General features: G+C 34.2%; 4 protein-coding genes across 7 annotated transcripts; 2 read left to right on the top strand and 2 right to left on the bottom strand.

Moving 5' to 3' along the window:
* Positions 1–694: 694 nt before the first annotated feature.
* On the bottom strand, positions 695–3,441 carry LOC101218456 (F-box/LRR-repeat protein 4). 2 transcript variants are annotated; one of them, XM_031883609.1, is made up of 3 exons: positions 3,327–3,441; positions 2,357–3,205; positions 695–1,533 (listed from the first exon to the last, which is right to left on the bottom strand). In XM_031883609.1, exons 2-3 carry the CDS (start codon positions 3,168–3,170, stop codon positions 935–937), a joined length of 1,413 nt encoding a protein of 470 aa, XP_031739469.1. In that variant the 5' UTR covers positions 3,171–3,205; positions 3,327–3,441; the 3' UTR covers positions 695–934. The 2 variants fall into 2 exon arrangements, with proteins under 2 accessions (XP_031739469.1, XP_031739468.1); XM_031883608.1 differs by having other exon boundaries at positions 2,357–3,211; positions 3,327–3,431.
* Positions 3,442–4,808: 1,367 nt separating this feature from the next.
* On the top strand, positions 4,809–9,043 carry LOC101218217 (anaphase-promoting complex subunit 10). Its single transcript, XM_004141060.3, has 6 exons — positions 4,809–5,240; positions 5,329–5,389; positions 5,475–5,567; positions 5,670–5,740; positions 8,327–8,431; positions 8,521–9,043. Exons 1-6 carry the CDS (start codon positions 5,062–5,064, stop codon positions 8,588–8,590), a joined length of 579 nt encoding a protein of 192 aa, XP_004141108.1. The 5' UTR covers positions 4,809–5,061; the 3' UTR covers positions 8,591–9,043.
* A 1,895-nt stretch (positions 9,044–10,938) lies between these two features.
* On the top strand, positions 10,939–15,846 carry LOC101219719 (denticleless protein homolog). Its single transcript, XM_011653993.2, has 16 exons — positions 10,939–11,122; positions 11,215–11,330; positions 11,433–11,541; positions 11,634–11,698; positions 12,019–12,057; positions 12,180–12,276; positions 12,403–12,499; positions 12,909–12,972; positions 13,048–13,124; positions 13,235–13,307; positions 13,403–13,482; positions 13,986–14,070; positions 14,169–14,237; positions 14,317–14,384; positions 14,468–14,516; positions 15,120–15,846. Exons 1-16 carry the CDS (start codon positions 11,056–11,058, stop codon positions 15,483–15,485), a joined length of 1,521 nt encoding a protein of 506 aa, XP_011652295.1. The 5' UTR covers positions 10,939–11,055; the 3' UTR covers positions 15,486–15,846.
* Positions 15,847–16,650: 804 nt separating this feature from the next.
* Positions 16,651–21,939, bottom strand: LOC101217978 (mitogen-activated protein kinase kinase 3). Of its 3 annotated transcripts, none has more exons than XM_004141059.3 (11): positions 21,794–21,939; positions 21,494–21,608; positions 20,987–21,241; positions 20,230–20,448; positions 19,979–20,116; positions 19,699–19,866; positions 19,429–19,542; positions 18,544–18,651; positions 17,966–18,057; positions 17,069–17,455; positions 16,651–16,968 (listed from the first exon to the last, which is right to left on the bottom strand). In XM_004141059.3, the coding sequence occupies exons 2-10, from the start codon at positions 21,593–21,595 to the stop codon at positions 17,095–17,097; spliced, it is 1,557 nt and encodes a 518-aa protein (XP_004141107.1). In that variant the 5' UTR covers positions 21,596–21,608; positions 21,794–21,939; the 3' UTR covers positions 16,651–16,968; positions 17,069–17,094. The 3 variants fall into 3 exon arrangements, with proteins under 3 accessions (XP_004141107.1, XP_011652294.1, XP_031737607.1); XM_011653992.2 differs by having other exon boundaries at positions 21,494–21,613; positions 21,794–21,926; XM_031881747.1 differs by lacking the exon at positions 21,794–21,939 and having other exon boundaries at positions 20,987–21,234; positions 21,494–21,614.
* Positions 21,940–22,761: the final 822 nt, after the last annotated feature.

The raw sequence follows: 22,761 nt of genomic DNA, 5'->3' as shown, positions 1-22,761 counted from the left end.
TTAAATATATACTTGATGATCCGTTCTATTATTTGCTCACTATGTTTTCTCTAAAACAAACAACTTTAGCTTGATTGGTTTTGTGAGTTAAAGACTAACTTTAAAAGTTATAGATAGTTGGGTCCGACGGTCTGTAACATTTGAAACTGACGACCAATATTCTCTTGAAGAATAAAAGAGGCAGCCTAAGTTTCCTTTCAATCGCGATGATGAAGGCATTTGACAATGACAAAATATGTTTGTAAGATCTTAATGATGCCACATTTTATAGATTCAACCATCGTGTTGTTTTAGTTTTGTTTTATCATTGGCAATACATATAGACTCCCGTGCCTTTCTTGGTTGATCAACTCGGTGGTTTTCAACGGATTTTCCTTTTTTTTTTAGCAAAAAGTGGAACGAACTGCGTGGATGAAACAAAAAATACTTCTCATAGTTACACCAACAAAATACTTACTTTGAACAAATTGTGATAATCTATTAACTCTGGCTTTTATTTATCATTCACAAATCGATATATGTTTTGTACCAACTAAATTATACGTACCACATCGTTTGAAAGTTTTAACTAAATTAACCTGATGGCCATATATCATTAAGGGCTAACAATGCATTATTAAACCATACCCAAAAATGAGAAACAACCATCACATTTGGCCCACAGCAATAACTCAACAAGATTCAACACTTTCAATTATGATCTACAGCACAATTATTGGTGTTTATTCCAACCACATTAATGGTCATATAAATTATTTATAATCCAACATTTAACATAAATCATTAACCAACCAACATTGAAGATAAAAGATCAAGTACGATCATGATCTCCACCTCGAATTAAAATACAATATTTAGTACAACTTATGATTTGTTTTTCTTATCTATCATATGCTCCATTTTGTTGGAGGCACCATTTATTATCCTCTTAACATCAAACAACAATCTTGACAAATCGGCGCGATGCCAAATTCCTCAAAATATTAGAAATCTTGTCATCTTCAACCTTGAGCTGTCTCAATCTAGGCAAATTCATGGCGTAAAGTTCCACTGCATTGGCATGAATCTTAGGACATTGAACAATGTCAATGGTCTCCAATTCCTTGCAGTTCTTCCACAATGCAAAAATGGCAGCTCCAGTCAGCCATTTGCATCCCCTAAGGTTGAGCTCTTGAATGGAGTTGCAAGAGATGGCCATAGAGATGAAGTCTTTGTCCATCAACATCTCATTGTAAGATAAGTCAAGAATCTTTAATCGTTTCAAGTTCTGTCCCATGGTGGCCAACAACCCCGACTCTCTCTCAACTACGTCGCAGTTAATCAATGCCAACTCCTCGAGATGAGAGCTAAGGGCGGTACTTATGGCTTTTAGACCATCACCAGTGACAAGACAACAACTCTGCAATCGAAGAGATGAGAGACCTCGAAGGTTCGTAGCAATGGCGATGAGATGCTCGTTGTCGAGGTCGAGAGGCAAGCGCAGGTCAAGGCTCTGTAGATTACTTTGTTGGCGACTGAGGAATTGAAGGAGACCTTTATTACGATAAATTAAAAGTGTGTTTCATCAGTGATTTGGAACACATAAATTTGCTAAATAAAATTTAATGAAAACATCGTAAATGGCATCATTGCTTAAAACATTTATAAAATATAACAACATTTAAGTTCTAATACTAATAGAAGTCAATACACTTCTATCCATATCAGTGTTTATTGTTGATAAAAAATTATGAATTTTGCTCTATTTGATAAATATTTTTGTTTGTTTTTGTTATATTTAAAAATACCGTAAGGAGAAGATCATAACAGTTGTTTGATATCATGGTCAAAAGCTACGTAAATAGCACTAATCACCAATTAGATATATATAGATTGAAACCAACTATTTTGTAGTTTTTTGTTATAAATCTAGCATGTTTGTATTGTAAACATAGTTATAACGATCGACTAAATACCGATTGTTATAAATCTTTGTGTAATTATTATTATAGAAATCATATGATTTAAAAATATACATGAGCTAGAAGTACTAAATTTGTGGTTCAAATCCTCTCATTCAACTGTTATGCTATAAAAAAGCTTTAGAAAACAAAATTATCAATCTTTTTTTTTTTTTCATATTATGAAAATGTCAAAATTAGTAATATCAAATGATAATAATAAGATTATTTACTTTTAAATTTATTATTTTTGCAATGCAGTGACACTCGTTCTATTACCATAATAATAATAAATTATTATTTATGTGACCTTCAGTTATTTTGAAAAGTAAAAATATAAAATTCGAGTTTAATGTTAAATCTAATTTCTCAATAATAATAAAAGTAAAAGAGAGTTTAGTGATAATTCAACGTACCTTCCCGACTGCCGCCGTCATAAACTAGAAGGGATGTCAGATTCCGGCAATTCTCCGCCAATTTCATCAAAACGTCATCGGCTATACTCCGGCAAGTTCGCAGCTCCACCGCACAAAGCCCCGCCAAGCACTCGACGAACGACGAAAACGACACGCCGTCACCGACGGTCTCACAGCTGCGGAGCTGCAACTGCCGGAGATTCTTGCAATTCCGCCACAGCCAACCGACTCCCCAATCGCCAGCACGGAGACCGGACAAACAAAGACTCTGAATCCCCAATCCGGCCCCTACCTCCGCCGATTCCCACTCCCAATCGCCAGAATCCACTTCAATTTCAAAACCCTCACCGGATATAACAGAGACTGAAAGCGATTTCAAACCCGGAAAATTAACAACCCACCGGAAATTCAACGGCCGATACACGTTAATAGATAGAGAAGATAGGTGAGTGCAAGCAGAGGAGAGAGAAACAAGGGAGGATAGAGAAACAGGGCCAGCAAGGAATCTCAAAGCCTTGAGATTCGTACAGAAACGACGAATTTCGGAGATAATCTGGGCGGATGCTGTAGCAGCCGGCGAGGCGGAGGATTCGGCGGCAGAGAGAATTGAAAGGGAAGAGAGAAAAGGATAGTGTGAGAGAAGAGATGAGAGAGATGAAATAGATAAATTGCAGAGGCGGAGAGAAATGGCAGTTTTGGAAGTCCGGTAGAGGCGAAGCCACCGCTTAGAGACGAGAGACACGGCGGACGACGACGGCGACGGCAGCTTATGAAAAATTTCTTGAATTAATTCATCACAGAGTAAGCTATCCATATCGATTCTACCCAAATTCTTGCTTCGATTTCTCTCTAAATCTTTTGTTCATAACAATTCATAAAAGGAAATATTAAAATCTTTATAAAAAAATCTCCGCCGTAGGGATTGATTGAAAAAGAGAGAAAGAAGTGTGTGTGGATTTGAAGCACTTACAAGTAATGGTCCGAAGCAAACCTTTCATCCAAGCAATTCTTCTATTGCTTTTACCTAATCAACAAAAATTCCTCTCTCTCCCCCTCCAACAGCTTCCATACATTACTTTGATGTGACCGAAATGGTGACCTTTTTAAACTATAGTGTTGTACCCATTTAAACACAAAACTAGTCATTATACTATTCATTCTATTTTACTTTATAAAAAGTTGTGTGAAACTCGTAATTGTATTGATTATACGTTTGATTTCTAATGACTCATGGTATGCTTTTAATCATAAATTTATTTTAGAATCGTATACACATATACCTTGATTGTTTGTTTACCAATTAGATAATCAATGTAGAGATTTTTAAAAACAAACTTTATAAAATTAATTATTTGATTCACAACTTTCACATAATATTGATTTAATGAAATTAAGAGAATAATCCGTACAAAAATTCCAAAAAGTTTCATACTTTACTTATCTCTAGTTTATGTAACCGTGTAAAAGTTCCGCCCACACTATGAACACTCCAATAATTTTTACCATGTACATTTGATAACCAATAACTATACATATCCAACTTTTTCTAATAATAAATTTAGCTTCATGATAATTGACATTTTTTATACTACATTTCGTGTCAAAGAAGAAATGTTCGATCTCCCATCACCATAATATGACATACTTTTGTTAGATCAAATATTTTCTATTATAACAATCGAAAAAAATTTAAGAATTCTTAGTGATTGAGTTAATTTTTTTTAGTTACAAAATTCTACCAAGTTATGTTCAATTTGTCTAAAATTAAATTTTTATTAGACGTAAAATTAAAAATAAATAAATAAGAAATATTTGAAATATCAATATATGACTCAAAAAAACAAAATAAATTTAAAACATTGTTTGAAGTTAACGATTTGCTTCACTCAAGTAAAGACTTGCAATTTAGCTAAAAGCAAAGAAGAAGCAATCTCATCTTTCTATGCTTGAGGCTGAGGAGCCGTCCTTTTATCACATTGTATTAACGATGGGGAAAATGTTTTATTTGTTTTCATTATTATAAAGAATTTATTGAAAATGACTACAAAGTAAGTAGACATCTACAATCAATATCACATTAATAGAGGTTTATCCGTGTCGATTATTGATAAATTTTAAAGTTAACTATATTTTATAAGATTAATTGCTCATTTTGATTGTCAGTGGAATCAACCAAGGTTAATTTGGTCTTTTTAACCTATTCGCTCATTGATTTTCTCGTTGATTTTTGTAATTCTTGTATGCAATTTTTAACTAAAATCAGATCGAGCATTTTTTGATGCTCAATATCATTACTCGATCTTTATTTTAGGTTTGATTTATTACTTTCGAGCGGAGTAAACCGTGGTTAGTATACGAAAATGTACTTTTCCATCCATTTAACTTTGAGCCCCAAACTTTATAGTTTAATAACACAAGTGTTACATTTTGGTTTTAAAAAATGGTCAGAAATAACGCCGTTGGACTTTCTTGTAAAACTAAGCACAATTTCTTTTAAAAAATCGTTCAAATATTAGAAAGCAAAGCCGAACGGAGCGTTATCGTGGAGAGACTTTCAGGCGCGCGGCGGTGGACGGGGACGGAGACGGCGGTGACAATCCTGAGAGCGTGGAGGGGCAGTGTCGAGTGCCGAGCGTGAGCTGAAGGAGGGGGATCTCGGTTACCGGCAATCAATCGAGATAGCGGAGCTCGAGGAGGCCGAGCCTATGGCGACGGAGTCGTCAGAGGGAGAAGAGGATGTGAAGCTAACAGGAGGAAATCAAGTCCTCGTTGTTGAGGACGATCTCAGAGAAATGGGGAAAAAAGCTGCCTGGAGTGTCAGCTCGTGCAAACCTGGGAATGGCGTCTCCGCCCTACGCGACGATAACCTCGAAACTTATTGGCAGTTAATATTACAATCTATCTCCTTGGTTCTCCTTTTGTCTTGCGTTGTTTTAATGCTTGTGTAATATTACCAACACTGTTGGTTGCAGATCTGATGGCGTTCAACCTCATTTGGTGAACATTCAATTTCAGAAGAAAGTGAAATTACAGGTATACGTGCAGCTCATATTGGGGCGGACATGTTAGAATTATCTTTGAGATTGAAATGTAGAGGAATAATTGGGATTTTTTGCAGCTGGTTGTTCTGTACGTAGATTTCAAGCTGGACGAGAGCTACACGCCTAGTAAGATATCTATACGTGCAGGGGACGGCTTCCATAATTTGAAGGTAATTAGCATTTTGCAGTACCTCGATCCAAATAGAATCCCCGACGGCCTATGTTTTAACAGGTTTCAATCATTTTGAATTTATTACTATGTTTGCTATTAGGAAATTAAAACCGTGGAGCTCGTTAAGCCAACTGGTTGGGTTTACCTATTATTGTCCGGAAATGATCCAAAGTAAGTGCAGAACATCAACACCACTTACAATATCTGGCTTTTCTTTGTCCGTTTTATTCAAGTACAATATCTTCGTTCCAGTGCAATGTAGTTCTTTGGCTCAATCTTGAGTATTATTGTATGAAGAGCAAAATAAAATATCCCGTTGTTTACTTGTTAGGATCAGATAGGGTTTATCTTGGGTTTAATCCTAATATACCACAGCATTGTTATTTTCCCAGAGTTCTGACCTAAACCCTTAAATCATCGGTGACAGGACAGGAACAGTACTTCCCTTGAGCTAATGAAGTATATAGCTTGATGAAATTTCTTATCAAAACAATTTTAGTGTCTCTTTGTTCTCGGTTCATCAGGCAGGGGCTCTACAACATCTCTGCTCTAAGAAGGATTTGTGGAGTTCGATAGCTGCTCGAAATATTGAAACATAGGGAAGAAAATCAAAAGCCACATCTCTCAACCACACTTAACTATTCACTACCTGCCTACCTGTTGTACAATTCTCTTTTTGTCCTTTTGTCACCGTATTACAAAAGAGAGTGCCCCACCCTCTAACAAAATACTTATCTCTCCCATCTAACACTAAACCATTACATTTAGATTTGTGCATCTTCTCCTTGCATAGGTAATGCAAATTGGAGTTTACGCACCCTTGTTGAGATTGTTCTTTTGAACTCACTGAATACTTCTTTCCTTTTTTCTGGTGATATTTCCTCACAGGTACCCAAATTCAGAGAAGAGATAATAAGATAGACTATGTGATTACAATCAAAACCAGATCGGAAAAATTAAATATGGTGTAAATTTGGATATATTCATAAGCTCATTCTTTGATTAAATGTTATTGCTAGCACTATCCCGTGGGAAAGCTCACTTTATAATGAGAAGACAAACCTTTTGGTAGCTTGAACATCTTTTATATGCTCTCCGGAGGTGCAAAAGTGGTGATTTATGGTTACAACCCATTTCAAAAGTCTAAATCTAACCCTTCCATCGGAACGGAATCAAGAGAAGGGATTCAATTCTTTACATCATGCCATTGATGTGAACTGAAAAAATCAGCTATTCCATTAGTTCAGCTTCATGAATCTGGATAGGAATTGTCAGTCTAAATAGGTATCAGATTATTCAGGCTAGAGGAATAATCAGATAAAATTTAACTCCTATTTACTGACAGACACATTAGAAAGAATTTCATTTATAGTATGAAACTACAAAAAAGAAGAAACAACCAAGAAAGTTACATAAAACTTTTCCAATGGGACAAAAGAGATGAAAGGATATGGTAATGAAAGGGAAGGGATAATTTTGATAGGTATCCTTTATTTTCTTATAGTTTATCTAGTGAGAAGATACAATTACAACCTGTCAACTTATGACCCATTCGTGAGGTCATAAATCTCCCCACACTTTCCTGACTAATAATCGGAAAACACAAATAAGTCCAACTGTTTACCAGATAATTACATAGAAAAGAAACATAACTAATAAAGGAAATTAAAACTCCTTATCACCCAAATTTAAATATAAATACTAGTGACATTTCAGAAACTACTGCTTATCCATGCTACTTGCGACCAAATTGCCCTTGTTTGCCCCTCGTGTAAACATGCACAATTGGAGGTTTAACAAATGTACACCAAGTTTTGAACAGGAAAACAATAGAATCATTATGTGGAAAACCACGTGATTTATTTCATTCTGCATAGTCTAGAAAAATGGCCTAGTGAAATGGATCCTAAGAAGCTTTTTTCCCTTCTAAAAGGGTGGCCAGCAAGTAAAAGGAGAAGACCCAGTGATCGCTTGGTAAAACTGCTAGCTATGAGAAGCTTGCAAGGTATCCTCCCAAAAGGTTTTTAGCACACCTAGCTCCAAAGAGGACACAATGCCGCATAAGGCATTCTATGCAATAGTTCATCTTGTGTGCTTATATGGCCGTGTGGTTGGTATCCATAGAAGATACTTTTCTTTAGGTAATTCAGCATTTGGATTCATAAAGATGGACCTTTGTTATCAAGCTTCCACAGCCAAGCATCCTAAGATGGATAAAGGTGAATGGAAGATAATATGTGAACAAAGGTATTTTGCAAATGAACCATGAATTCCAGTTGTGTAGCTTTATATTCGACTTCCAAGGTCCACAAGCAGATGCTAAAAAAGATGTTATAGGCTCGATATTGTGAGTAGTAGTGTGATATGTAGCTTCAATAATCTTCTTCCATAATGCTTCTCTGTTCAAGACAGCACCAAATCCATTTGCCAAGGACGATCCTGTTGTTGTTCAAGGCCCCCATTTTTTTTATGGGGAGGAGGAGCTTGTCCCATTTGATTAGATGGAAGTATTCTCATTATTGCCTAGAAATTCCTATAGTTTCTTTCAACGCTTTGGGATACTTTTAGTGTCATTGTGAATAAGGGATAAGTATTATAATCGGAAGTTGGTCATTGTTTGTGCCTTGTATAAAAGTGGAGCTTCTCCTTTCATCCTCTTTTATTTGTCTTAATTAAACACTTGTTTCTCATTATAAAGGGCAATAAAAAAAATGTTACACAATCCCTAAACTCATTTAGTACGATTACACTTTGCAGGGATACTTTTGTGAACACTTTTATGCTGCAAATTGCCGTTCTATCAAATCACCTGAATGGTAGGGATACTCATGTCCGCCAGATCAAAATCTATGGACCTCGACCGTGAGTCTCCATATGCTTTTATTCTTGCGAATTGCAGATAACTTGAATCATTCATGTCATGAATTTTAAGTACTTCTTACTTCCTACAGGAACCCAATTCCTCATCAACCATTTCAATTTACTTCAAGGGAGTTCATCACTTATTCTATTATAAGATGACAAGTGCGTCCAGAAAAAGGCTCATGATGAATGGTTGGAATCAGCGAGTGAGTGATGCTTGTTCCAACCACGGAAAAATTGTATGTATATTTTGTTTGAAGTTAAATAGATTCCTTGTGAACATTTCAACCTGGATCTCTCTGGAAGAACTTGGATAGTTTTATAATCAGGCATTAGTGTCTTGTTCAAATAGTTGCAATTAGGACTGCACTTTAAAAATCTTAGGGAACTTAATCCTTTTTTCCTCTTATTTGTAATGTGTAATTGTTTGTAAATAAAACAAACCATAGCTTCTTTAAGTCTAGGCTGATAGCAGAAAGTGCTGTTAAGAACAAAGAGACCTCACTGCTGCGAAAATTGCATTAAAAGATAAACTGGATGGAGGATTTTCCTTTTGGAACTAAGGGCTTAATTTTTATAATTGAAAGTTTGGTGTAATTGCCAATACCATTATACTTCTAGGGTTTTCTCTTCTTTTCCTTCTTTCTTTTTTCCCTTAGTTCAAAAGTGAAAATAGAAAATCAATCCATCAACATTTGAGACGGTAATTTGAGCTTTGCAGCTTTTTTGGATTGACCTATACTGAGGGTGCTTCCATTGTACTTGGATGTCCTAAAGAAAAGTACTGCCATGGCAATTCTTTTGCCCCAAGAGATATACAAGTTTTGTCCTTGCATTGGATGTTTGGGTTGATGAGTTGAGTTGTGAAGGCTAGAGTTAGAAAATTTGTTATTGGGTTGGTGTACAAAGTTGATGAAGTTCTACAATAAAACTCAACTAATTAAGTTGGTAGAGTTGAGTTATTTAATACCAATTAATGAAGTTGGTGGGTCAAACACTTCAATGTCTTTTTTGTTATCTCGTAATCCATACATATCTCTTAAATATTTATAAGGACGTTCAGAGCGTGTGGATAAATATTTCTTTTAGGCTGTCTAAACTTTCAAATTTTGCATTAGGAAGTGGATTTTAGAACATAATTGTCAAGTGTACAAATAGTTATATTCCATTTTGAAAATAATCTTCACATATTATAACTTCATGATTTTTATTTGAATACAAGTGGATTGGGCATTTGGAATCGAGGAGATGTAATTGTTACCGTAAGAGTTTAAAATGAGTTAAGATTACTCCCATATGTGTTATTTAATTCTTCAAAATAAAATGTTATTTGTGAAAATAAGATATTCAAACTAATTTTGGATTATTAGAGTTTTGCTTTGGAGTGCTTTATAGCGTAGAAAAACATTTTAAACGATTTTAGAATCAAAATAATTATAATAAAATGAATGACTTCATGATTTTGTCCACATAATATCTACCAGCTATGTTTATCTCTAATTCGCTTAAAATCATCTAACAAATATTCAAAATTAAGCTATTGAATTCTTAAAGGCAAAATAAATGTAATGGTCAAAATTTTTGGTTTTGAAAAGTTCAATAGTGATCGAAATAGATATTTTCAAATTGAAGGATCACAATTGATAGTGTTAATTAATTTCATACAATTTACAATGTCTACGTTCTTTTTTGGCATGAGAACTATAGATTATTACAATAATATACTTTTATGTCACATATCTACTTCGTTATCCATTATGGACTAGAGATAACTACGAAGATACATTGTTTAAGTCTATATCATAATACACGTGGATATATATCATAATAGACATATATAGTAATTTACTTGCGATAATATGTCGTGGTCAATCATAAATAAATTACGTGTTATATTTATAAATATTTTTTAAAATTTTATTATTTGACATATTTAGCTATTAATTGAAAACTTATTATTTTGCGAGTTTAAATCTATACACACTATACAAATTTGAGAAATTTGAGGACAATATTTTCCATCTTAACCGTCCAAAAAAAACTAGAAGTAATTCATGTAATTTTAGACTATTTATAAAGAAAATTATAATTTTTTGGAACCACAGTAATTTAAATTTACAAAATATTTATAATTTCATGCAAAAATTTGTCATTTTTATACATTTTTAAAAACTCCTTAATTAAATTCAAATAAAAGTCAAACGATAAGGATAAATTTGTAATTTAATAATAGTATCAAAAAAGAAAAAAGAGAGAAAAAAAGAGACATTACGTTAATTAGAGGTTCTTAACCAAATTTACAAAATATTTACCTGGCATAGGTTAAAACACAAAATTAATTAAAATTGAATTTTAAATGAAGCGTAAATATTTTATGAAAGGTTTTATTTTTTTACAATTTTCCAATTAAATTATTAATCCTATTGGATTTGAAGGGAAAAAAAATGGCGCCTCCGTCGGCGCCAAGAATGAACAAAGGTTAAATTCAAGTTCCCGCCATTAGAGCCACAGCCTCTGGCGCCAAGTAAGGTCTCAAATCCCTCTTCACATTCAACCCCAAATCCCATCTTCAACAAATTTTCATCCTCGGTTTTCCTCTCCACAGACTGATTCAAGCTACTCCAATGCAGACCTCAAAATCGCCATCGTTCTTCCAAGATCTTAGTTCCAGAGAGCTCAATGGATTCAGAGGTTTCTCTCTTTCTGTACTATTTCATCTCTCTGTTTTTTCTTTTGGTCTGTTCTAGTCTATCAATTCCAACACTTAGCAATCTCATTTTCAGTTCGGAAGCGGCCGCGGTTTTCTTCTGATATTGCCCTTAGCTTCAAGGAAGTCGGAGCTATGTCTGTTGAACACGACGGTGACCAGACGCCTCCACTGGCCGTTTCGTTCTGCAAGGTTTTGATTCGATGAGCTTTTTGACATTGTTTTGTATTTGTGTTTTTCCACCCTGTTTGGACCTGTGAATGACTGGAGGATGTTGTTAACTTTTTTTTTCAGACGTTGAATAATTCCCACATTTTTGCACTTTCGGATGAGGATGGGTACGTTAGCTTGTTCAATACTCGCAGCAGATTTTCATTGTTTTCATCTCACGAGGAAAATACAGGTTTTGAACTTCTTTCCAGCATGTCAATCTTGTAGAAAGTTTACTTTGATTGATTTTATTTTATGTGTAACCGATTCGTATTTCCTTTACAGAGAAGTCCAGGATTAGTGAATGGGAGGCACATCGCAATGCTGTGTTTGATGTTTGTTGGATTAAGGTAGCTTACAAGCTCAATCCTCTCAATGTACTTGCTATTTCAAACTATTTCCCCCTTCTTATCAATGTAGTAAAATATCAGTCCTTGAGTAGGCAGAATGCTAGAAATATTGGTTTTTTGCTTTCACTACTGATTTGTATAGTTCTTATGTAATGGAAACTACATCCTAAAGTGTGAATTTGAGCATAACTTAGTAGTTAATACACCAAGTACCATCCTAAAGTTTGATGGTTTTGATTTCCCACCACTCTAATGATTGGACGAACTCAGAATATAAAAGAAAACTGCATCCTAAATCATGACATGCTAATGTTTTTCAGGATGATACCCAAATGATTACAGCCTCTGGGGATCAATCTGTAAGTATCGTCATTTTGCTCTTAAACCAGTTTATTCATTTGACCACCCTCTCTACATTTTGTACTATGCCATACTTTTTTCATATGAGAGTAAGTTGTACCTTGCGATTTGATTTCTGCAGATGAAGTTATGGGATGTTCAGGAAATGGAATGCATAGGAATATTGAGAGGACACAAAGGAAGTGTGAAATCTATATCTTCTCACCCAACTAATCATGGTACACGTTTCATATTCTTTAACATGATAATATTTTGCTAAACAGCCAAATAGCTATGTCCTAGGGAGTGTGGAAAGGAGCTACTTTCTCCTAATGATTGATTTTGAATTTCATTAACTCACGCAGATCTCATTGTATCTGGTTCAAGAGATGGTTCATTTGCTCTCTGGGATTTGAGAACCCCTTCTTGTTCCAAAGTTGGCAGTGAGGAGCTGTACCTGCGGTAAGTACAATTGATGTTCTATGATGTTTCAACTGAACTTAAATGCCAAGTAACATGGGTCTGATTCATATGCTTTCTAAGTCTAGCATTTTTTTTCTATCAAATATTTTTTACGAAGTATTTCAAACTACACTACTTTTGATTGTACTATATCGAAGATTGTCTCGTAATCAAAAGCCATTTTGGGATAATTTATATCTGCAAGTGTTTCTTTAAGAATGGATTTTTAATTAATCCAATTTAAAGTTTTTTAAAAGAATGTTTTTCATTATCTAGAATCATTCAACAAATATCACCAAGTAAACTTGAAATTCTTGATTTTTTTCTAAGGTTTAGATAGAACTTATTCCAAAATATTAAGATTTTTTTTGTTAGCGTTCTTAAAACTTTTCAAATTACCTTTGTCCAGAGCAACTGCAGTAGTTAAAGGAGCCCATCTTTCCCCTTATGCAAAGCGTATTAGGCGTCAAAAGGTTTGTTATTATTGGCATTTTCTTCTTTTCATTCGATTGGTATACAACCTTTCTTAGTTTTTCCATTTTTTCCAGTCTGCTTCGAAGAGCATAACTTCTGTTCTTTATCTAAAAGACGAACTCTCCGTAGCCACAGCTGGTGCAGTGGATAGGTGCGTATTGGATTTACAGTCGACTGTCTTTCTATTGAGCTTGGAGTAGGTTTCTATCTCAGAAGCCATACCATGTTACTGATGTTAGTTCTTTCTGTTCCTGTCTTTAGCATAGTAAAGTTCTGGGATACAAGAAATTTGAAAAATGCAATCACCATGTGCCAACCCAAATCCAGTGAGAAGGTAATGTTCAAATCAAAGATACAATGGCATCTTATTTAAATTTCTGGAGTACCATTAATGTCTCGAGTTTAAATATAAACTATCATGTTTTGTAGGACACGAGGTTACATGGTATATCTAGCTTATCCCAAGATGCGAATGGGGCATTTCTTTCAGCATCCTGCATGGATAATAGGTAACTAACTCATTCAATAGCGAGCCACACTTTCCACTCTCTTGGTTCTTATTCACCCAAGTCTAGATTTTTTTTCGACCGGTGATTTTGAAAGAAAGCAAAGATAATGATACTAGAGATTTTCCTTCGCGAATTTGGACAGAAAAGAATACCAGATTATTCATAGATAAGGTTACTTCTTTTGATTTGTTTTGAATTTGAAAAAGTATCATCTCATCTTGAAGTGCCTTACACGTTTCTATTTGTAATACACAGTTTTCCTCACCAATTTAGATTGCAAGTTCTCTCTTATTAATCCGCCAAATTTGGCGCAGCGCCCTCTTGTTCCTAAAACCCGCGCTGTATTTTCCTCTTTTGTCGAGTATATTTTCATTGCCTTTCATGAAAAAAAAAGCTCTACCTACTGCTTGTTTTGTGCAAACTTTCATGGTCATTTGTGTGTTTTTTTAGAGCTAGTAGGGGGCAAAGAAGGTAATGATATAATTTTTTTGTCTCTATAACAGAATATATTTGTACAATGTACTTCAACTGGAGAAGGGTCCTGTGAAATCTTTTTCTGGATGCCAAATAGATTCTTTCTTTGTAAAGGTGAGTGTTGTTTCAGCAAGCCTTCAAGCCACTAGTCCATCGCAAAAATTTATTTCTAATGCATTTTCAATTTTAATGTTTAAATCTTACCTTTTCAGTCTGCAATCAGTCCTGATGCTTCTTACCTTCTTAGTGGTTCTACTGATGGAAATGCCCATGTTTGGCAGGTCAGCCTCTTTTTAATAACAAGCTTTATTTGTAGTCCTGTTAAATTATAGCACGAATTCAAAAGCTGTGTCTAATCAGGTCGATAAGCCTCATGAAGATCCCATCACATTGACAAAACATAACGGAGAAGTTTCGGCTGTGGATTGGTATTTTCTTTTAACCTTTTGCCACTTGTTCTCAACCCTCCATCGTTTTAAAAATCATTGCTGAAGATTTTAGCCTCTTCCAGGTCTTCGTTTGAAGTTGGGAAGTTTGTGACATCTTCAGATGATTTCACGGTATGCAAGTGAATACAAACTGGATGACTATTCAAATTTATGACTCACCAAATAGAATTCCTCGAGATAATAGTAAATTAATCTAATGACTATCCCATCTCTCGATTTCATACCCCTTTAGTCCTTTGAACCCTCAAATTTATATTTTAATCCAACTCTAAAAATTCTCTAGTTCTTACCCTGACCTTTCACTAATTTAGTTTGAAAATATCCAAATCTGTTTTGAAACTCAACATAGATCTCCTACAAATGCTTCAAAGGTAAGAATTATGGTCTAACTTGAACCAAGTTGTACAATTAGGTATTTTGAGTTCTAAAGAGCTTAGATTTCGAATACTTAAATCTTTGTAAATGTTACCTTTTAGCCGTTTTCTTTAGTCATTTTGAAAATATCTAAACCTGTTTTGGAACTCAATATTGGTCTATTTCAAACACTTTTCATGACCTTAGTTGAAATGTAGGTTGTACACATAAGATTTCAAGCACTTATCTCTGTAAACTCAACTCGAACAAACATGTGTCAAGTTTCTAATATTCTATTAAATATTGTTTTCTATTGTTAGTCAGTTGTGATTTTTTCTTTTGACAAATTATCTGTGATAGGTTCGGATATGGAATTCTCAAAACAACAGTTGCAGCTCAAGCAAAAGGCCAACTTCATGCAACCGAAAGAGAATTATGGCAATGCCGAGTATAGAACATGCCAAAGACTCTGATAGTTCAGATTCTCCATTCTTTGATAGAGCTCGTGCTGCTCCCTCTAACTCAAAATCTTATATGGACATGGAGCATAAATTAAGCACTCCTGAATCCAAGGTAAAAAGATCTATATCAGATGCAACTGCTGATTTAATTGAAAGCTTTGAGAAAACTCCTGAAGCCAATTCTAAAAGCCCATCTTCTGTTCTCCACCCTCCTTCCTCCTTGAAAAGAAAAACAATCAGAGATTACTTTCTAGTTGCTCCATAAAGCAAAGCCTCACTGAGAGTTACATATTTCTCCAATTCATTTTTAGAGTTCACTCACTATTTAACCCTTCAATTTTGGTGGTGGGTCCAAATAGAAGCCTTTTCAGAACAAGAAACAGTCCCCATTTTGGACTAGGAAGGTAGTGATGTTTAAAATTTATAGCTTAGTTTTGGATGTTATGAGATGATGTGCTGGCTTCTATATGAAATGTACAGTGAGGGGAGGGGATGTAGTTTTGTATAGAGATTCATTTTTTGTTAAAAGTGTTGATTTAACTTCTCCATCCCTCTTTTTCTTTTTCCTGTCTATTAAATTTAAAGGTTAAATTACTTTGAGGTATGCAGTTAACATTATGTTTGAATTTTGGATAGGTTCACAAGTATGTAGTGGTATATAAGGGTATTTGATACTTTTATTTTTATGTAATGCATTGATAGAGAACACATAAAATGATATACTCTTTTGAATTGTTGTTGCACTCACATGCTCAAGTACTTTTTGCATGGATTTGGAATTAATAATGTACAAATAAATCTTCCTTGATAAAAATAAAATGTATTTTTAATTGTTGAAAAGTTTTAAAACTTGCAAATATAATTATTTGCATATGTAAAAGCAAAGCTGTTTAGTTCTAAGAATGGTGTCTCAAACCAATTGCTTGTCAGTGTATTGTTTGAGTTGCTATCGCAGCAAGCGTAGATCACTGCATGTTGGTTGAGTGATATTATTGAGAGAACGAGAACGAGAACGACTCTTTTAGTGACCTTGTCTAGATACTGAACAATCAATGCGAAACTAATATGAATGATTGTTTACTTAATACAAAGCATTGCAATCAGAATGAATTTAACCTATGGGTAATTAACACGATCAAAAGATATCTAGTCCAAAGGAAAAGAAAAAGCTTGAATAGAGTATAATATATTAGGAAAAAGTATAACATTTTTATTACTTCCATTTTATTTTTGAAAACAATTATTAATATTTAAATGATTAGCGAGAAATCAAACCAACAGTTTCTATTAATTAAAAAAAAAAAGGAAAAATGAAACGAAAAAAGAGCTCCTCTCACTCCATTTTTCAATGGGGGATACAAATTTCTTTTAAGAACATATTGATATATATTTAATTTAAGAACCTAAAGTACTAAATAAAAAAGACACAGTTTCTATATTAATTTTACAAAAATTGATCAATATTAATTCTTTTTACAAAATAAAAAAGTAATCTAGCTTTTTTCTTTTTTACAAGAAAGAATAACTACAGAACTGGTGAAAGATTAGATTAATTTACATTAATAACTAAGATTATATTAATGCCTTCTTGAGGCACCCTTGCTTTGAAGATGATTCATCTTGTGTGAGAAATGGTTGGGATTTCTTCTAAATTGCGACGACTGGGTAGGTTCGATATATAATTTCCATTGCCAAGTTAAAGACGGGTTGGATCCATTTCGTTGCAGATTCACTAAAAGTTACACAAACTGCAAAGAAATGCAAAAATAACCAACAACTCAACAAAGATTATGTTTCTAAGATAGAATCATAAAGCATAATCAAGTTAGTGTATAGGCTTGAACATACCAGAATCAAACAGCAGTGTCATTTTTCTATTGGATTATATAAAGCTCTTGTTTAGCAATGAAATAACGACCGATGAGATTGCTCGGTTCAATGATGAACTGCTCCCGGAAGGATCCCATTTTCTTGCTTTCCATGTCAATGGAGAGATCCTTAAAATTTGGCAGTCCCTCTACTTGTACACCGTCTCCACATATGAGGAACTGGTTCCCAAGGATGAAGGATCCTGACACCCTTATGGCAACTCCGTCCCGACCGTGGGCTCGACATTGGAGTTTCTCGACAACGTGAACAAGTTTTTCAAGAGGCCAATCTCCTGCTAACGTACTTCGAATCTCTGATAGTTTGCCAAAGATATCATTTGGACCAGAAAATTGCTTCCCTGAGAAACTGAAAGCAAAAGTATGTATTTATAGCACAAATGTCTTGAGAACTAGATATCAAAATGTATTTTAGCCAAAGGCAACATGATTGGTAAGGACTTGAGAAGTTTGGGCAAAACTGTCGGGATACTTCTTAACTAGAATAAGATCTAAATATATTAAAATATAAAGATGAAGAAATACAACATAATCAAAGTTCAAGGTGTTCAGAATCTCGCTCTTGAGTGTGCTAACTCAAGCCCTGATCACTCACAAATCGCCTACCTTCATTCACTCACTCCTATTTATAACAAGATTCACTAACTTGCATTCCATCTAATTACCCTTGTACCCCTTACCGATACAGTACTAATATTCTTATCAAGGTACCTTATAAAAGCGTCGTAAAATTTTGGGGTTGAGCAATGAGCATCAGAATGGAGAACTTAAAAAATGAACTTAATGAAGTGTTACCTCTCAAAAAAGAAAATAAAAATCAACAGAAAATGAGGGAAAACATAATCCAACTATACACTACCTTAAAGTTGAGCTTTCATGGAATAAAGCTTTTGTATGGTGCCAGAAGTCATCAGGTCCATCAAAAAGCAAGTAATAATGAATTGTCAACATCTGGTAAGAAAAGGAAAAAGCAAGAGTAAAAAAGGTCAGCATCCACTTTTAGCAAGCAAAAGTAACATTGGTGTTAAAGATACAAGACTTCAGGTTCTTGTAAGACTATTTAACCATTTCACCAGCACAGCTTCATCGCATCCATATTAGAACCCAAGGGACTATTTAAAAAGTGCATATGAGAATTATTTAGATTGGGAAAAACAAGTTCTATAATCTAAATCTTAAGAAGTCTTCAGAGTAAAAAATAGTAAAAGGAGAAACCATATTTCGTTATTCTCAGGTATTTCCTTTGCTGTTTAACAATTTAATTATTGATATATATATATATATATATAGAGGGAGAGAGAGAGAGAGAGAGAGAGAGGGAGAAGAGAGAAATAGATCAACTGTTCTTAAAATATTACGAGATTAGACTGAACAACTGACTGAGTGATATACATAATTTATGGTTATAGACTAAGAATAGAAATATAATATACTTACATCTGCCAAGTCCTTCATCCTCTGTGTTGGATCAAACACATTCTGGACAAATGCTGCTAAGTCTACTTGTTCATTCTCATATTTTTTGATAAATGGGTGTGAAAGCAGCTGCAATCAAAGAAGTATAAGCAAACATTATTGATCTTGAAATAGTGTTAGTGTGCACCTTCCTCAAAATGCATAAGTTTTTAAAATAATAATAAAAGAAACTTTTGAAAAGAGAAATCCAGTTTTGATTATGATTTTAGTAACCGTAGTTTGTAACTTCCATCGGCTGCTTGATAAATGCCTAGCTTGGTAAAACAGTTATCAAGGTACCACCAGATTAATTAAGCTTGTTCAGGCCTTGGATCAAGCTGGGTTTTTACTAATTTTTTTACCAACAGTTAGTTTTGCCAATAAAGGTGAGTACATGTCAAAAAATTATCAATTTAATCTATCAAATATATTATGATTATCGACAAGTTTCATTACACATGAGCTCAAATAATAGCATGCCTACTATTTTCTTTCATCTAAGGTATGCGGACTCTAGGAGATTTGAATCCATAAATCTCTTTTGTTTTAATTAACTCTGCCTACCAGATTTTGAAATAACTAATTGGCCAATCCAAAATTCACACGAGCTCTAAGCATGAAGATTATTACTTAAATATTAGTATAATTGGGAAAGAACTAATAGAAAGAGTTTGAACTCAGTATTTTGCACACCTAATATGTTAAATTATCATTAGCTCAAAAACTTAAGACGATAATAGATTAGTTTAGTTTTTAAAATATTTTCTCAACATTTTAATCTTCCAAGGAACTTTCCTCAGGAAACCATTATTCATGCATGGATGATCAACAACTACAAAACCGAAGTGTTAATATGCATAGACCAACCTGCTCTGCTGTTGGCCTAGCATCTGCATCTTTTTGCAAGCAGGCATCGACAAACGAGCAAAACTCCGACGAAAACTTATGTTTTGATGGCGATGGAGACGGGTCATCCAAAATCTATCATATGCAACATTACATAAGTTAAAAGATGACCTAATCATGCAAGTACACTGAACAACTGAGGCCCAACATTTGAGAAATGTTATGAGTAAATGTTGGTATAGTTCACATTGAGAGGGAAAAGTATGATATCTTTTGATCATTAGCTCATACCTGTAACATAAGGTTCACTAGACCTTCAGTAGCTGAATATGGAAATTCACCAGTACCACACTCAAAGAGTGCAAGCCCAAGGCTCCAAATGTCAGCTGGATAAGAATAGCTCTCGTTTCGAATTCGCTCCGGTGACATGTACGTGACAGTTCCAACGAAAGTAGCACACTGTTATCAGATCCAAAACTGAGTTAACAAAAATTTCTCTCTGCAAGCTCCAATTCAATGTCCCACAATATCAAAGGAAATGGTAAGGATGCTAACAATTAAGAAAACAAACCATTGCCATCGAGTTCTCTAAGCCAGCACTTATGCCAAAATCCGTAATCTTTGCTTCACCCTTTAGATTTACAAGTAAATTAGCTGGCTTTATATCTCTGTGAACCAAATGTCTTACTCCATGCAGATAACTTAAGCCCTTAAAAACGGAATGGAATGATAACAATTGGTTAATAGAACAAGTATGATAATATTGAGAAATATGTCCAACATTTTAGAGATAATAAATGAGCAAGGGAAAAGAAACAATACTCGAAGAAGCTTCTGAAACATAGTAGAAAGGACAGGCTCAGGTATACATTTTTTCAAACGCAGGACATCTGCCAATGACCCTCCATCCATGTATTCCAAAGCGATGCTTATTTGCCCAGAATCAGGGGTATAAAATGCTCCATGAAACTCCACAAGACCCTCAGAACAGGGCGCTTCACATAGTGTCCGTATTTCAGTAAGAAGCTGCTGTCTTTTCTCCTAGAATGCAAGAAAATTGAAAAACATAAGAAAAAGAGTAAGATGGATGCTGGCCAATTCATATGAGGTCTGTTTACAGTAAAAGATTACAATATCATTGACTGGAAACAAAACAACAAAGTACAGTTAAGTATATGGATTGGCTTAAACACATCCACTATGGATTAGAATAGTTAGTCAAACAGCAAGTTGTATTGTTGTATACTCACATGATCTTTAAAGTAGCTAAAAAGAACAACATTCTGCTATTTTTGTGACATAAATGTCGATTAAGGTACATATAGGATGGTTTCAAAAAAAGAAAAAAGAAAGGAACATATAGGGTAGCCTGACAAGGCAATCATAGAATATTTCCTTGTAGGATAATGAGTTTCAACTATGCTGCCTTCTGGACCACAGACATTCTCTCTTTAAACAAAATATGTTCAGCATCTCAAAGATGACATCTTCAACACATAAGATTACATCATAATAACTAGTCATCGCTAAAAACAAACATCAACAAGCAAAGAAACAGTGAGAATGCCAAATCACAAACCTTTTCAAAGATATTAATCTTCTTTAGTGCCATGATTCGATGAGCAGGAATGTGGATAGCTCTCTGAACAACACTGCTAGCACCACTACCGATGGCTCCAAATATCCTCATTTCACGGGAAGCACATCGATATGTCCTCTCACTGCTCCCCGAATCATCAGCCAGCCAAGATGTGCATTTTTGTAACCCTAGCTCATTGAAATTATAAACCCCATACGATCGGCTTAGCAAATTAACAGTCCCATTGTCTGAAAACTTCAGAAGAAACAACAACAAAATTTCTCAGCGATTAGTTTTAATCAATTATGTCCATTAGTTAACACTTCATTTAAGTAACGCAAACTATCAATGTGAGTTTGAATATAAGACCTTTTACTATGATACTACGTTAAATCATCCATTAGCTAAAATTTAATTCAAATTCTTAACAAATAGGAACAAAACCCATTCAAATTACACATAGAAACAAAAACCCCTTTTCTAAAATTTCAATTGCGATTAGGTTACCGTATAAGAATCAGACGGGTCCACTGGGGAGTCCATAGAAAGCCCCTTTTCAGCATCAAACAATGGAGTAAGTTTCTTCTTGAGTTCCTCAAGACCCGCCATTTTCGAACAATTTCTACACTATTTCACAGCGTGATCAACACAGTTTCAAGCTCAAGATTGACTAAATGTAAGAGATTAAAGTAAAACGAACAATGTAGTAAATGTACAACAGAGCAAAGCATTCAATGAGGTGAGAATTTTGAAAAAAAAAATTATATAGATTAAAATTAGCGAAAAAAACGCGATCGAAACACTAACCCACAATCGGAAAAACCTCTTCAAAAATTCCCCAAAATCGCTTTATCTCCGATAAATTTGGTCGCCAAGATTCGAGCATGTCCCACTGCGCGCCGAATCGAGAAATTCGGGTTGCTGATTTGCTTTGTTATTGGCCTCCGCCTTTGATTTGACCAATATAATACAGCCACGTGGAACAAAGCAAATGTCGGTTAAGAACGCTTTGGTTATTGGTTACCTGGGAAACGACGCCGTAGAATGGGAGTTTTCTAATTTTAAAATCTTCGTTTCTTGACGGTGACGGAACGTGGATTCTCGTAAGTAAAATGATTTACGACTTTGACTAATCAGTCGTTTCTCTTTCTATATCAATTTGAAACCACGTCGTTTTAGTTAGTTTGGATTGTTCCTTGCGTTATTTGTTCCCACGAAAATATCCATTTAAAATCTTCACTAATGATAGTATTAATTTAAAACCTCAAAAAGCTGAAAAATAACTCAATCAAAATATAAACTCTGAATTATATTATAGAACAAATTAATTTTATAAAGAATTGATGATATATGCTTTAACCAAATTAATTATGTTTACGTGAGTTGTTAAATTCTTTTAATAGTAAATCTACCTATTTACTTTTTTTTTTTAATAGGTACACGAACTTTAAAATTTTGATATATTTACCACTAAAACAGTTTTAGTTTCAGAAGTCTCTAATATCTTTTGAAAACAGATTATGTCTAAGTCCATACTTGTTACACCTTTCAATCATTTATTATTCCACGTGCTAATTTTAATTTTTAAATGAAATGATCATTTCTTAAAATAATAAAATAAATTATAATAAAATTTTGAATTATATGAACGATAACTACCGATAAACTTTTACTGTTTATCAATGTCTATTATTGATAGAGTCTGAAAAATTGTACTATATGTTATAAATATTTTATTAAATTTGTTACTTTTTATAATTCTTTTAAAACAAAAT

The sequence above is a fragment of the Cucumis sativus genome, chromosome 3, assembly GCF_000004075.3.
Source record: "Cucumis sativus cultivar 9930 chromosome 3, Cucumber_9930_V3, whole genome shotgun sequence".
Classification (NCBI taxonomy): Eukaryota; Viridiplantae; Streptophyta; class Magnoliopsida; order Cucurbitales; family Cucurbitaceae; genus Cucumis; species Cucumis sativus.
The sequence above is the reverse complement of the archived record's forward strand: the minus strand, read 5'-3'. Positions and strand labels throughout refer to the sequence as shown.

Bases quoted from the DNA above. Each gene is read 5' to 3' on its own strand.
- LOC101218456 (XM_031883608.1), bottom strand. From the start codon at position 3,354: ATGAAAGGTTTGCTTCGGACCATTACTT. The intron at 3,212-3,326 runs GTAAGTGCTTCA...TATGAACAAAAG, and splicing joins TTTGCTTCGGACCATTACTT to ATTTAGAGAGAAATCGAAGC. The intron at 1,534-2,356 runs GTACGTTGAATT...ATCGTAATAAAG, and splicing joins TGACGGCGGCAGTCGGGAAG to GTCTCCTTCAATTCCTCAGT.
- LOC101217978 (XM_004141059.3), bottom strand. From the start codon at position 21,595: ATGGCGGGTCTTGAGGAACTCAAGAAGAAACTTACTCCATTGTTTGAT. The intron at 20,117-20,229 runs GTATTGTTTCTT...TCCGTTTTTAAG, and splicing joins TGTTTCAGAAGCTTCTTCGA to GGCTTAAGTTATCTGCATGG. The intron at 19,867-19,978 runs GTTTGTTTTCTT...ATCTGATAACAG, and splicing joins TAGAGAACTCGATGGCAATG to TGTGCTACTTTCGTTGGAAC.
- LOC101219719 (XM_011653993.2), top strand. From the start codon at position 11,056: ATGCAGACCTCAAAATCGCCATCGTTCTTCCAAGATCTTAGTTCCAGA. The intron at 13,125-13,234 runs GTGCGTATTGGA...TCCTGTCTTTAG, and splicing joins ACAGCTGGTGCAGTGGATAG to CATAGTAAAGTTCTGGGATA. The intron at 14,385-14,467 runs GTATTTTCTTTT...AGCCTCTTCCAG, and splicing joins GAAGTTTCGGCTGTGGATTG to GTCTTCGTTTGAAGTTGGGA.
- LOC101218217 (XM_004141060.3), top strand. From the start codon at position 5,062: ATGGCGACGGAGTCGTCAGAGGGAGAAGAGGATGTGAAGCTAACAGGA. The intron at 5,741-8,326 runs GTAAGTGCAGAA...TACACTTTGCAG, and splicing joins TTGTCCGGAAATGATCCAAA to GGATACTTTTGTGAACACTT. The intron at 8,432-8,520 runs GTGAGTCTCCAT...TACTTCCTACAG, and splicing joins AAAATCTATGGACCTCGACC to GAACCCAATTCCTCATCAAC.